The sequence below is a fragment of the Eulemur rufifrons genome, chromosome 18 (assembly GCF_041146395.1).
Source record: "Eulemur rufifrons isolate Redbay chromosome 18, OSU_ERuf_1, whole genome shotgun sequence".
NCBI classification, from domain to species: domain Eukaryota; kingdom Metazoa; phylum Chordata; class Mammalia; order Primates; family Lemuridae; genus Eulemur; species Eulemur rufifrons.
The window spans coordinates 48,176,108-48,190,730 of record NC_091000.1 but is presented as its reverse complement, the minus strand read 5'-3'; the positions used below and the strand labels follow the sequence as shown (position 1 = coordinate 48,190,730).

Sequence of the window (14,623 nt, the reverse complement as noted above, 5' to 3'; positions counted from 1 at the left end):
TGGCTTCTGTGTCCTCACCAGATGCACCTACTGTGGGCCCTGGGAGGTCACTTATAGGGGCTGTATCTGCTGCTAATGTTCTCCAGCCAGTGACCCCCAGAAACACACCTGCAGTGGAAGGGGCCATGTTGATTATCTGTTGCAGCAAGGAAGATCACACACCGTGGAGAACTGTGGGGTGTCTCAGTCAGAAGGTGTTAGAGAAGACTTGGTATAGATCTTGGGCTCGTGTTAGGGGATTTGGGGGATGATCTGCAGAAGTGGGCCTCTGCTCTTTACTAGATACTGTCAGGAAGGTGGGAGGGGGATTAACACTGTGAGTGGGAACCTTAATCAATCTTTTCTAGGTGGAAGGAGACTAGGGCCAGACTGAAGCTCTAATTGGTAAAAGGACAGCAGTCCCTCATTGCCAGTGTGGGGTGCTTGGCCATTGTTGTTGGGAACATTGTTGGGGCAATGTTCATATTTCTCTCTGTTCAGACAAGGCTCCCTCTCCTCCTGTCTTGGGTTTAGGCGTGAGTGGTAATAGCCCCACTGTTTCTGGCCCTGGGGCACTGCACTAGCCCACGTAGCTTTCCCCTCGCTGTGACCACACAATTGCAAACAGCTCTGGAGTGAAATCCTCCTTGAATTACCTAATGTGAGTGTGTCCTTGATGCTTGTTGAGACTCTTCCCGATGCAGGAGGCTCCCAAGAATTTAGGCTGCTTTATCCTTCCACAGCACTGGGTGCTGATCTTCACATGGAAATGAAGGGTTATGAGGACGGAGGGATCCATCTGGAGTGCAGGTCCACCGGCTGGTACCCCCAGCCCCACGTCCAGTGGAGAGGTGCCAAGGGGGAGGTCATCCCGGCTGTGGCAGCACCTGTGGTTGCAGACGCAGTGGGCCTGTATGCAGTGGCAGCATCTGTGATCATGAGAGGAAGCTCTGGGGAGGGGGTATCCTGTACCATCAGAAATTCCCTCCTCCAGCAGGAAAAGACAGCCAGGATTTCCATCGCAGGTCAGTACCCTGCTTCCCCTCTGCTGAGCTGAGCTGTGGCTATTGAAAGTGGGGGGATGTGTGAGTCTCTGCAGTGAATGTAAGGCCTGAAGCAGGGACCTGGAGCCTTCTCCTTGTTTTAGGAGAGCTTGTCTCCTCCATGAAGCTGTTTATGCCACAAATATTTACTGAACATTTTCTGTCTGCCAGAAACTGTGGCAGGTAATAGGAATTGGAGGAAAATGGTCAAGATAAGATCTTTAACCAAAGTTAAATGACAAAATGAGAAAAAACACACATATTTATAACTCATATCATAAACAATCAATTTCCTTAAAACATAAGGAGATTTAAAACAATCTAGTAAAAACATTAACAAAGAGTATGAATTATTAGTTCATAGAAAAGGACATAAACATGCAAAAAAGTGCTCCTTCTTGCTTATCAGAGAAGTGTACATTAAAGCATTTTTCACTTATGACACGGGCAAAAACCAAACAAAACAGGTAATTGATAACACATTCTGATGGCAGGATGCAGGGAGGCAGTAACTCTCAGGCATTTGCTGTGTCATTTCTTGTATTCTTGGTGTACATAAGCAGAACCTCTACTGGGGGCTATAGTGCAATATCTATTCACACCACATAGTTATTGATCCAAAAGTCCACTTCTGGGGATTTATCTGATACATAAGCTTACATTTGTGGGAGATGATCCATGTAAAAGGCTATTTCTTACAGCACTTATTATGACGGCACAAGGTTAAGAAACTATACAAATGTTCACTGATACGGAACTTCCATACAAGGAAAGACCACACAGCTCTGAAAGAAAACAGAGATAATTCTCTCAATACTAATACGGAAAGATCTCCAAGATACACTCTACAGAGAGAGAGAGCAAGAATTCATAACAGTGTGTATGGAGTGCTATCTTTAGTGTAAATAAGAGGCAAAATAAAAATACATTTGTATTTACATTTTTTACATTTAACAAGCAATTACTTAACACTCACTATATGTCAGGCACTTTATAAGCATTAATTCATCCTTCTAACCTCAGGAAGTAGGCACTGTCATTGCCCCATTACACAGATTAGGGCAGTAGGAACACAGATTAAAGAATTGGTCCAGGGTCACACTGCTGACCTACATTGGAGCCCACATTAGAACCCAGGCCCTCTGGCACCAAAGTTCATGTTCTTAACCGTCTTATTAAGCTGACTAATGAGAAGCTAATAAATGGAGCGACGGAGGGAGGGAGCACTGGGTTGATGGGAGACTTGGGTGACTTTTTATATATGTATTTTTTGAACCATATAAATGTACTACCAATTGAAAACTGAAGAAAAAATGTGTATGACTGTGCTCAAGTCACTCACTTTCCATGGGAGAGGCGGGCATTTCAAGAGAAGTAATGGTAGCAGGTTGGAGTAAGGGCTTACCAAAGTCTTTTCCAAAGTTGTCTGAGACTTTAGGAAGAGAAAGATTGTTTACCCTCATGAGACAGGTTTTGTGCCCGCCGGCCTGGGGGGAGCAGCTAAAGCTCGAGGTGCTGCAGGCTGGGAAGACAGAGCCCCAGGCCCCCCGGCCCACAGACCGTCCCTTTGCAGACCCCTTCTTCAGGAGCGCCCAGCCCTGGATCGCCGCCCTGGCAGGGACCCTGCCCATCTTGCTGCTGCTTCTTGCTGTGGTGGGTTACTTCTTGTGGCGACAACAAGAGGAAAAAAAGACTCTGTTGAGGGAGAAAGAGAGAGAGCAAGAGATGAGAGAATTGGCACAGAGCGCAACGGAGCAGGAACGAAGCACAAGAGGTATCTGACCCCGAGAGGGAATCTAGGCCCCTGGGTTACAGGCCTGAGCCCAGGGACCTCGCCCACATCCCCATCTTGGCACTGGGTGGTTTTTAAGGTTTGTTGTCCAGAAAATTCCCTCTCCCATAGCACCTCATTATTTTTTCTGCTTATTTTCTAGAGAAGCTCAAGGAAGAACTCAGTAAGTTCCCATTTCCCCAGACACCCAGGCATGTCTTCCTATCCCTGCTTTATGTACCTTGATGACTCTTCCTTGTTTCTTCCATTTCAGAGTGGAGAAAAATCCAGTACATGGCTCGTGAGTGGCTCTGGCATTTTCTGTCAATTATCACTTATCATTGTCTCTGCCCGGATATTTTCTAACCCTTAACTCTGCCCAGACTTGGGGCATGGCCATGGATCCCTGTGACCAGGGAAAGAAAATAGGTGTGGGTCATGGAGAAATCCCCAGAAGGAGAGTCTCTCTCTCATTTTCTCTCTCAGAAAAAAGAGGCCTTCAGTCTCTCTCCACTGAGGCCTACAGACTCTTTGGTCCTGAGAAACACTAAGGAATATCCAGGGATACACTTGAGGAGAAAGGAGGAAGAGGCAGATAAGGTGCCTTGTCCATCCCAGGAACCTGACTAATTGCTTTACATAAATGATATGCTGTTGAGGAAATAAGAAAATGGAAGATTATAAGGAATGAGAAGATCAGAAAAGAGGGAGGGAGAAAAGTGTTCCTCATACACAGAAGTAGCTACAGTGGCTCAGTTGGTGTAGATTTATTATAACTACTTTCAAAAATTAGTCCCTGAAATTTCTCATTAAGTTTCCCAGATTATTTTCAGAAGAAGGTAGGAAATAAAACAGATTGATACAGCTGTATACACACACACACATACAGACATGGTGACAACAATACCCAAGCATGGAAATATAGATACGTACAAAACAGATCATCTGGACCATGTCAGGAAGGTACTAACACACTGCCTGTGGTGTCGCTAGTGTTCAAGTGAGGTTCCTGGACATGATATGAAGGAGGAGAGGGGAGGAGAGTATTGAACCTGCAGAGGGAGAAGATAGGGAAGAGTGGAGTGGTCAAAAAGATTAGGTGGATGCAAAAAGAAGGCAAAAGGGCAGAGTTCAAGTGACATCTCTACCTTTCTTTCATTGCAGTTGGTGGGAATTCTCCAGTCTATAATGGTGAGTGACATTGACGTTCTCTGAGTTTCTTGGGACATGTGCCCTGAGCATTCCAACCTTTTCTCTATTGTCACTCATTGACATTCTCACTTGGAATAATCAGATCTAATCCAAAGGCTCATTTTCTATAGGGGTTCCACTTCTGCTTTTCGGGAGCTTCTGAGAGAAGCCTGAGGCTCTGGCACTCATGCACACCCCCTAGCAAACCCTGGCCATGCAGCCAGCAGCCCCTCATGACAGAAGGAACGGAGCCCACAGTTTTGTAGAAGTTGCCACCCCTGATCCATCAGAGCTGTAGAGAAGGGAAGGTGGACACTGGAAGAGACTCTGAAGAAAAGGAGAGAGAAAAGACTGAGTGAGGAGGATGGGGTTGGGAAGAATAGAAATATTGACCTTTTCTCATCTCTGTCTCCTTCCTTTCAGAATGGAAAGTGGCCCTCTTCCAAGCTGGTGAGTAAATCACTGTATGTTCCCTACACCAACCACCTGAGCGACCATATCCTTTTCTCTTCTCCAGTTCTTGAGGTTTGGAGAAGAAAAGTCCCCATGACAAGGAGACTTTTGGGTGGGCAACATGAGGGTGCAATTGCAAGCATGGCCATCTCCAGGACCCTGCCTGCTGAGAGCATAGGGACCCAGGGAGAATTGCTGTCTTGGGCTTCCACAGACCTTCATGGGAAGGAAGAGGCATGAAGCCTGGAGCTGAGGGGCAGGAGACACAGACTGAAGAATACTGCAGGGACAGTGAGGATGGGAAATGCCAAGGAGAGAAGGCAATGCCTGCCCAGTCTTCATATGCCACCTACTGGCTCTGTGTGTGCTCAAAGGGTTCAGTGCGTCTGGGCTTTGGCCTCCACATTTTTAGATGATTGTAATTCCTATTTTGTGGGTATTGAGGTGAAGACTGAAGAAGATAATGAATATGTATTGGAAAAAACCTAGCAAGAAGGAAACAGCATGTTCAAAATGGGTGTTTTAAGAGGGTTTGGAGAAAATAGGGATAAGGGAAAGCAAGAGGGGAAAGTGCATTGACTCAGGGCTCCCAACAGTGGGGAGCTGTCTCCACCCCTAGACTTCAAGATTAGAGGCAGGGGGCCAGTACGGGAACACAGAGGACACCGTAGCTGAGAGAGAGGGCTGCTTGAGAAGAATCAGACCTTTCTCAGAGCAGCACCATCTGTTGCTGGCAGGGAGGAAGCAGGGAAAATAAATGCTGTGCTTCTCTCTTCTGTCTCCCTCCAATCTACTGCCAGGGCCTGCCATTGGCCTAACCCAACAGGAAACCAGAGGACATGAGAGCCCCGAGTGGCACTGTCCATAGAGGACAGATTCCTGAGGCCCAGAACAGGGTGGAGAAAGGTGAAGTGTGGAGAATGGATCTGGAGGCATATAAAGCCCCCAACATAGACCCTAGCATGGAGCAGGCATGGCAGCCGTTATAACATCACATGCTGCCTTCATGGCCTGCCCTGAGATGATTAAATTACACTGTTGTCTTATACAAGCCTAGAAATTAGTATTTTTATTCTCCATTTGTCAGTTAAGAAAATGCTTCAGATAAGCCTCAAAGATGTTCCATAGTTCAGATATGAAAGACAGACTGCAGAAAAGAAAAACTCATTCAGCTCATGACTAATAGAGTAAACATTGAAAGTTAGATCTATGACTATAAAACATAAGTGGGCAGCATCAATTTTGGGAAGGAAACAAGACGATGGAGGCCTGTTACTTCCCGAGGCAGCATCAGGATATCAGCATATCAGGTTAGGCAGATTCTAACCCTCATTTAACTGTCGCCTTCCCCACTGCACACAACCCCAGGGCTTTCTCTCATGAAGTTAACGACAGAGTAACAGCAAGGCAGGGTGGGGACACCAGGCTCTGGACTCCGGCCTCCTGTGCAAGGCCCAAGCCTTGTATGCTGAGGCTTTGAGGTCCAGGAAAATGGCTGACCCCACAGACAAATTGTATATCTCTCTGCAGCGGATGTGACTCTGGATCCAGACTCGGCAAACCCCATCCTCCTTTTGTCTGAGGACCTGAGGAGTCTGCAGCGTGCAGAGGAGGAGCAGGATCTTCCAGACATTCCTGAGAGATTTAATTGGCGTTACTGTGTGCTTGGGCGAGAGAGCTTCACTTCAGGGAGACATTACTGGGAGGTGGAGGTGGGGGAGAGGCAAGAGTGGCACATCGGAGTGTGTAGGAAAAATGTGGAGAGAAAAGGTTGGGTCAAAATGATACCTGAGAATGGATATTGGACTATGGGACAGTCTGGTGAGAATAACTATCGGGCTCTCACTGAACCCAGGACCAAACTCACGCTTGCTGGGCCACCTGAGAGAGTGGGGGTTTTCTTGGACTATGAGAGTGGGGAGGTCTCCTTCTACAACGCCATGGATGGATCTCATATTTACACCTTCCCGCAAACCTCCTTCTCTGGGCCTCTGTGTCCTGTTTTCAGAATTTTGACCTTGGAGCCCACTGCACTGACCATTTGCCCAGCACCAAAAGAAACGGAGAGGCTGGGAATGCCAGGTTCTGTTCCTGACCTAGTTCCTGACCTTTCCCTGGAGAGTCCAGTGACCTCAGGCTTACCTAATGAAACTAGGGAGCCTCAGGGTGAAGTGACCTGTCCCCTTCTCCCTGCCCAGTCTGGAGCTGAAAGTCTCCCCATCCACAGCAACCCTCACAACCATAAAGCTACATGCACACCCTGAAGCACTTTACTCGTTCAGTTATTCCATATGACAGTGGTTTGAGTTTGGTGCCACTTTATTGTCTCCTTTGTACAAGTAAGAACACTACACAAAAGTGAATTAACTTTCCAAAGGTGACATGGCTAGTGAACGGCACAGCTGGGATCTGAACAATAACTACCATTGATAGAACTTAAAATATACTGGGTATATTTTAAATAAATGCACTAAGTGGATTTCACTCATTTAAGCCTCACAACACCCTGTGAGGTAGTCTCCTTTTGCAGATGTGGCAGCTGATGTGGGGCAAAATTAAGTAACTTGTATAACTCATACAGTAAGTTGTGCAGCTGGGAGACGCTCAGCCTCGGTCCCTGACCACCTGCCCATTCTTCTTTTCCAGCCTCATTTTCCCCATGGAAGGGACCATGTGCAGCCTTGAGGTTCTCTTTCCAGAGCAGCCACAGGGCAAGGGTCCTTGTGGGTGGCTGTAGGGGCTACACCCCTCCTGAGTCCTTCACAGCTGCTTGTCAGAGCATACACCCAGCACTCTTGGGTTGGCTTTGCACGGTGTCTTGGTCTAGAGAATAAACTCTCTATAACCATATCACACAGGACTGAGGAAGGGACTAGAGGCCAAACTCTAAATTAACAATAGGGCAGCACAGGTGTGCCCACCCTATAAATGTGATAAGTGATCCTGGAACCAATACCAATCTTCCTATGTTCAAGGTCTCTAGGAAGTGTGGCTAGTAGCCCAAAGACTGTCAATAAAACAAGAACTGGGGAGGAAGGAAGCTAGAAGAACATCAGCGGTATTTTTAATCCCACTGTAGAATCCATCTCTAGGAATGGGGTGTATTCACCCTGATCATTGGTGAATATCAAACCACCATTCCTTTCAATTGATGGACGCTAAGAAAAAACTGCTCTTAATTATCATCCCTGTTATTGTTCACTACTGTATCCCCTCCCCCTGGCTTGTGGTTGTCAAATTTTATTTGTACAATAAAATTGTTAATAATGGTCACCCTTCAGTTTGGCTTTTTCCAGGCTCTCACAGGTCTGCTCAGGACGGTAGAGTAGCCTACACACCCTCTCTACCCACCACGGTTTCACAGTTTACCTCATTGCAACATTTGCACCAAATCCTTATTATACAGGCTTTCTACTGCTACAAGAATGAATTACCACAAATTCAGAGACTTAAAACAAAACTCATCTCTTATTTCACAGATCTTTAGGTCAGAAGTCAGACATGGATCTCACCGAGCCTAACATCTAGGTGTCTGCAGGCCGCATTCCATTCTGGAGGTGCGAGGGAAGGATTTGTTTCCTTGCTTTTTCACACTGTTGGCAGAATTCAGATCTTTGGAGTTTTAGAACTGAGGCCATAGTTCCATCCTGGTGGTTATAGCTGAGGGTTGTTCCCAGCTCTAGGGTCTGCCACACCCTGGCTCCTAGCTCCCTTCCTCCATTTTCAAAGCGGCAACAGCAGGTTGAGTCCTTCTCAATCTTTGAATTTCTCCTGGTTCTTCTTCTATTTCAGCTCTTTGATTCCTTTGCCTTCTACTTTTATGTAGTCATGCTATTAGCTTGAGTCCACCCAGGTAAGTTAGGATAATCTCTCTATTTTAAGGTCAATACCTTAATTCCATGTGCAAGGTCCATTTTGCCATGTAATATATCATATCTGCAAGTTTTACAGTGGCTACTGCTGGGAGGGTGGGAGCACTATTTAGCCTAGCAGTCGTATTTGGGAAGTGTTCCCAGGAAACACAAGTGCAGAAATAAAGTGAGACAAAAGGGAGAAAGCCAGTTATGTAAGAAATGTTACAAAGAGTTCATTAATGAGTTAGTAAGAGTGTGGACGACTTGGCTCAATTCCACCCAGCACTCTAAGAAACCATATGATATTGTGGAATACACCAGAATCTTTCTAAGAGCTGGGGAGCCGGAGAAATTTGTCCACATCTTGCATCCTCCTATGCTTGAATTGGTTGAAGTTTACTTCTGGGGTGTTAATTCTGCTGCAATTTGAGATTGAGCTGTGTATCTGCAAAAAATCCCACATCACTGGTGATAGAGAAAGCCCTCAGGCAGAGGAGATGAGAGGCAGATACCTGAGATCAGACATGGTGATCCACACAGGAAACTCCCTGCCTCAGTGTTTGATGAGACAGGTCAAAGGAACATGGATATGGCATCAACAGCATCTTTTCTCAGGCCTCTGCTTTTGCGAATATAGTGAGTGCCTGTCAAGGTCTGTCTGCATCCACTTGATTTACCAGTAGTGACCTCCTGTCTTCTCATACATGTCCCCATCACACTGCCATGCTGCTTCACCACATGGTCTGGATCTGGGATGGTCATGTGGCCCCCACAAAGTCCCCTGTTAATTTTAATTGCTATGTTAAACAGGCTCATATGGTCAGCCTACTAACTTTCTTGGAAGCTAAAGACTTCAGAATGACCCAGTGGCCAATCATCAAAGCTCAAATTCAGAGTTTATTGCAAGAGATTCACACACACAATCAAGCTAACATTCACAATGCAATTATTAAAGGCAGTAACGAGGGGGTAGTGAACCATGGTGCAGGCTTGGAAGGCCACCCCACTAACAGAGGAATGCAAATGAATCTGGACATCTCTCTCAGGTGCCAATCAGAGGGCCAGTGGCCATTCCCCTTGGGCAGAGCTGTCTTGGCAGCAGGTACCCAAGTCAGGAGGAGACTTTCAGAGTCTCAAGAACCCAGATAGTAAAAGTACTCTCATATATTGCCATCCTCTTGCTGTTTTTACGATTCTTTGCAGGTGTGCTTATTATCCTTAAAAGCCTTTGGATCTTGGGCTATACTGGGCCACAGCAGATCTTATCTCATCACCTTAGTCTATCACACATATATTGAAAAAAATCAACTTTACTATAAGCTCTGTACACATATGTTTATCACTTTAAAGAAAAATAATTTTACTCTGACCTCCATGTTCCCATATGCATATCACTTTGAGGGAAAACAAATGTGCTCTAGGCTTAATGCCACCTAATATGATTGACTTCTTTTGAGACATTAGGACCACAAATCATTATTATTAATCTGTAGGCTGCAGGACCTCCATGTACTATGTGACCAGTGACTCCTGTAGCAGGTGTGCATGGGAGCTGTGGGAAAACATCTTCTACTCACAGTGAGGTCCACAGAGCAGAGAAAGGTGGACTGTGGAGACAGGACACCAAAGCAGATGAGAAGGCTTCAGGGTGGAAAGAGATTGATTCATTTTCTCATCTTTGGTTCCTTTGGGGTCCCAGTATCATTTCTACTGTGTGTCCTCTGAAATTTGTTCTTGAGATGAGGTGAATGTACTGGTTAATATTTATGCAGTCCTGGAAATTAGCAGCTTATGCAACTGTTGTACTATGTTCATTGATTCCATGAGTCAGGTATGTGGAATTTGAACCGGGCAGAGTAGGAATGTTTTTTCTGCATGTCAAAGTCTCTGGGCCTCTCCTGGAAGGACTTTATGTCTGGTGGTGACTCAAAGGGAGAGACACAGCCAAATTGTCTTTACAGATTGGAGTTTAGTGCAAAGCAAAAGGCAATTGTTCAGTGTTCAATCTGGATCCTGTTCTTCCAGGACTAGCATGTATACTAGATCCATGGAGAACTGTGCTGAAGTGACCCTTCTTCTGTGTTTATCCCTCCCATGACAGAGAATCATTGGGTCAGGTTGTCACTATCTAACATGGCACATGCAAGGAGGGCTTGGCTTCCTGCTAAGCTACCTCATTGCCCATGGACCATTCTTCTGCTCAGAACACATGAGTTTCCCTCTGGTTCACATCAGCTTGGCAGGGGTAGGGGCATAGCTTAGCTGGATGCTTCTGGCACAAGCTGCCTCAGAAACCCTGGGCCATATTTCTTCCAGTAAAAAATCTGAAGCCAGATCTGAGCCTGGCTGGCCAGTCTCTTAGTCCCTCATATCCACCTCTTCTGGTGCAGCAGCAGCAGCCCAGTCCTAGGTGGTATGATCCAAGAATTACAACGCTTTGACTCCCATTAGACACTCCACCCAGAATCTATTTTTAAGTATACTCCAGAAGCATTAGGTGATGGGTGAAGCTGTTATATGAGAAAGTGACAGTTCAGGGGTCAGTGCAATAGAAAAATCAGTTCTCTGGGCTTTCTCTAGCTTAGTCTCATGAAAGATCTCCCTTTACAGAGCAAAGAAGGAACCTGCTTTGGTAGCTAATTCTGGGTGATTCTTTCAATCCTCCTTCCCAGGCGCTGAACTCTTGACCTTGAGTGGCTTAATCCTGCTGCCATCTCTCTCTTGGTCTTGGTGCTGGATGAGGGTAGCAACCAGGTCATACTGTTGAAGGACTGACTTTACCCTGACCATTTTCACTCATTCATTGAACAACCACTGAGTGAAGAGCTTAGGGCCAGGGCCTGAAAAAAGAGAGGAATCACATCCTGCAGACATCTGTTCTAAGGAGCAGATAATCCAGTCACTGGAAACATGCAACAGATACTTAAATAACAAGGATGCAGACAGATTATAGGAATAGCAAAAGCTTTGTGTGTCAGGACAGGCTGAGAATATTTCAGGCAAAAATATCCAGAGGTGTTCTTGGCAGAGGTGACATGAAGGCTGGGCAGGACTCAAGGGGCAGAAATGGAGGGAACAATTCAGGTGAAGGGAATAGCATAGGAAAGGGAGTGCTGGCCACAGGGAGGGCACTAGTGTGACACAAGGCAAGTGTGGACCCATTGCTAGTGTATTAACTGTAAAGTTCTGAATTGAATCAGAAGGGAATTGGAGACCTCCAGAGGAAGGATTTAGGCACTTGAGGGGAATATAGACAAGTCTGACTCAGGAAAATTATCCTGGAATATATCTGCACAATATCTGGCGTTTGGGGAAGGAAGACAGTAAGTATATGAGTTTGGGGTGTGGGTGGGCATTGGACGCAACCAGATCAAATTCTGGCAAATGTGAAAACCAACTAGAAAGTCTTCTGCACTTCCATCTTCTGCCCCCACTAGGTTGTCATCTCTCTGAGGGAAAGGATTTTTGACTTTCACTCAGTATCCTCAGCAACTCTTTCCCAGTAGTTTTTGAGCAGCTACTGCAGCTGCTGTCACTCTTCCCTCTCTCCCCATCCCTTCCACCCATGCCTGCTTCCAGCAACCCCCTCCTCTCCCGGCCCAGCCCCTAAACCTAGCAACTTGAACAAACTTCTGGCTTTGAAAACTAAGCTGCTTATGTTTACCTCTTCCCTGCCCTACTGCCGCCCAGTAGACCTCTGCATGCCCACATCTACAGGCAGAGGCCTCACCTCCTGGTTAGCAGCAACGCCACTAAACCGCGGAGAATCTCAAGGCTTTGAAAAAAAGAAAAAGAATAACAAAGAAAAAAGTTTCTTGCTTCCGAAGAAAGAAAAAGGAAATAAAAAGACCCAATAATCTCAAAGGCTATTTGCTGCTTGAGAGTTTTTGTTTCCATGTATTCTACCTAGTAACTGGTGATAAATAAAGCTCAGGGACACCATTGGCCGGCTGACCTACAGCTGGCCAATCCTGGGCTCGAGACCATTCAATGGAAATCTTGGGACTTTGTGGACACCAAGGGGACCAGATCTGAAATCCCAGGTCCCGCAGCTCCCGACATCGCAACTAATGGGAGGTGAAAACAAGTTAACTTTCCTCTTTCGAAACTGTTTGTTCTCTAGTGCTTCCGATGCCCATGGGCAGTTTGGAGAAAAGAGGAACGACCGGAAAATCATCATTTGAGGGTCGGAGGAGAAAAGAAAACACAGAGGTTAATTCTAGAAGGTAGGAAAGGAAGGGGAAGCGCTACAGCTCCGAGGTGGGTGAGGCAATTCGGGAAATGGATTTGACTATGGAGAGAAAGGGGGTCCCTGGCAGAGGGGAGGCCCACCCGGGAGAGGCGCGGCCGTGCCTGGCCTTAACTCGGGTCGCCCGGCCTGGTTCACCGGGAGGAGGAAGACAAGAGAGGGAGGGTGTGGAAGAATATCAAGTGACAATTAAAGAAACTGGACTCTGGCTAGAGAGGTGAGCCTAGGAGGGCGGAAAACTGCCTGCCTGGTGGTTGTATTGTTGACTTATTTCATGGAATGTTTAATGAATCCTTTTATTGGGAAATATCTGAACCTTGGGTGGAAGGGGGCCACCCAAGACAGAAGTTGGGGCGCTGATGAGAACACCATGGGTGACAGGAATGTTTGAGCTAGGTCAGGACTGTGGTGCCAGATCTCCTTGGCTGAATCTCCTCCTCTGGACCCCTAGGCTTCTGGTCCCTGCCTGTCCTGGGTGACTATGTTCTTGGTACTCATGGAGCCAGCTGCTTCCCTGCACTTCTCCCTACCAGGCTCCCTTCTCCTCCCGCTCCTCAGCCTCTTTGCACTGGTCCCAGGTAGGGATGCATGCCACTTGCTGCTATCAACTATCGGAAAGCAACATCAACACTTGAGCTTGCAAATAGGAACAGGGAAGAAGGACCGCAGTGCTGTAGACTCCTCCTTCCTTCTGCGCGTGTTCACTGAATTTATAGCAGTGCTGTCCATTAGGAATACAGTGAGAGCTACAAAGACTAGTTGCATATGCAATTGCAAATTTTCAAAAACTTTTTATTTTTTACTTAAAAAAGTAAAAAGAAACATGAAATAAATTTTCCATAATATATTTTGTTTCACCCCAATAATGAAATATTAATATTTAAATGCTTAGTTTAGGCAAAGTATTACCAATGAGATATTTAATATTTAAAAATTTTAAATCTTCAAAATCTTGTATATGTATTTTACAGGATCAGCTCATTTCAATTGGAACTAGTTAGTGGATACTCTTTTGGACAGCTCCAGTTTACAACACACTCAGGCACTGTGCTAGATTGGAGAAGAGACAAAAAAGTCCTCGGGGGCACAGGGTCTATAGAGGGTGCTCAGGGTGAGCTCTTCAATGTTTGTACAGGAGGCATTAGCAGCCTCAATGCTGCTGCTCTGAGGGATGCAGGTGACCAGCCACAGAAACTAGTCCCCAGGATTCTCAGCCCAGGAAGCCCCTGAGGTCTGGGAAAGAATTTTTTAGTGCCTGGAACATCCACTTCCTTTCCTGCCTCAGATATTCAATGCCTCTGGTCCCTATGTGATTCTGCTCCTTTGTTGAACAGCCCAGTTTACTGTCCAGGGGCCAGCTGATCCAATCCTGGCCATGGTGGGAGAAAACACCACTTTACACTGCCACCTGTCACCCGAGAAAAACGCTGAAGACATGGAGGTGCGGTGGTTCCGGTCTCAGTTCTCGCCAGCAGTGCTGGTGTACAAGGGTGGGCGAGAGAGAACAGAGGAGCAGATGGAGGACTACCGAGGAAGAACCACCCTTGTGAGCAAAGACATCAGCAGAGGCAGGGTGGCGCTGGTCATACACAATGTCACAGCCCAGGAGAATGGCATCTACCACTGTTACTTCCAAGAAGGCAGGTCCTATGATGAGGCCATCATTCACCTCAAGGTGGCAGGTGGGTCACTTCATTTTGCTTTATTATTTTTTCACAGTGTGACTTTTGGGGCAAGTTTCTCAGCTAATCTCAGGCCTATTGCAAACCAGGAGATTTTTGCCTGGAATCCCCTTTGCACAGGAAGAGTAGCTTTCTCCTGCCCAAGGGCCAAATGAGTAGGTTTGCCCTGCTAAGCTGTGAAAATCGCTTCTTGAGAAGCACACTTAAAATTCATCTGCGCCCTTGAGTAGGGGAGCCTGGTTAATCCCTGGAGGTAAGGTTTTTTTTTTTTTTTTTTTTTGAGACAGAGTCTCGCTTTGTTGCCCAGGCTAGAGTGCCATGGCGTCAAGCTCACAGCAACCTCAAACTCCTGGGCTTAAGCAATCCTTCTGCCTCAGCCTCCCGAGTAGCTGGGACTACAG

General features: G+C 46.4%; 2 protein-coding genes across 3 annotated transcripts in view; both read left to right on the top strand.

The window, feature by feature from the left end:
- The window catches only part of LOC138398756 (butyrophilin subfamily 3 member A1-like), a 41,065-nt gene that overhangs the window by 2,668 nt on the left and 23,774 nt on the right, over window positions 1–14,623 (top strand). Inside the window, exons 4-10 of one of the 2 annotated variants that reach the window (XM_069493247.1) lie at window positions 723–1,004; window positions 2,596–2,796; window positions 2,957–2,977; window positions 3,068–3,094; window positions 3,958–3,984; window positions 4,408–4,434; window positions 5,968–7,667. In XM_069493247.1, coding sequence (XP_069349348.1) covers window positions 723–1,004; window positions 2,596–2,796; window positions 2,957–2,977; window positions 3,068–3,094; window positions 3,958–3,984; window positions 4,408–4,434; window positions 5,968–6,701 — 1,319 coding nt within the window. In that variant the 3' untranslated portion in view covers window positions 6,702–7,667. Of the gene's footprint in view, window positions 1–722; window positions 1,005–2,595; window positions 2,797–2,956; window positions 2,978–3,067; window positions 3,095–3,957; window positions 3,985–4,407; window positions 4,435–5,967; window positions 7,668–14,623 lie in introns of those variants that run through there. The other variant, XM_069493246.1, reaches the window with a different exon arrangement.
- Window positions 1–14,623, top strand: part of LOC138398757 (butyrophilin subfamily 2 member A2-like) — a 62,748-nt gene that overhangs the window by 40,470 nt on the left and 7,655 nt on the right. The window contains 3 exon segments of the mRNA XM_069493248.1: window positions 12,437–12,517; window positions 12,992–13,118; window positions 13,875–14,222. Of these exon segments, the coding sequence (XP_069349349.1) occupies window positions 13,022–13,118; window positions 13,875–14,222 (445 nt within the window). The 5' untranslated portion in view covers window positions 12,437–12,517; window positions 12,992–13,021.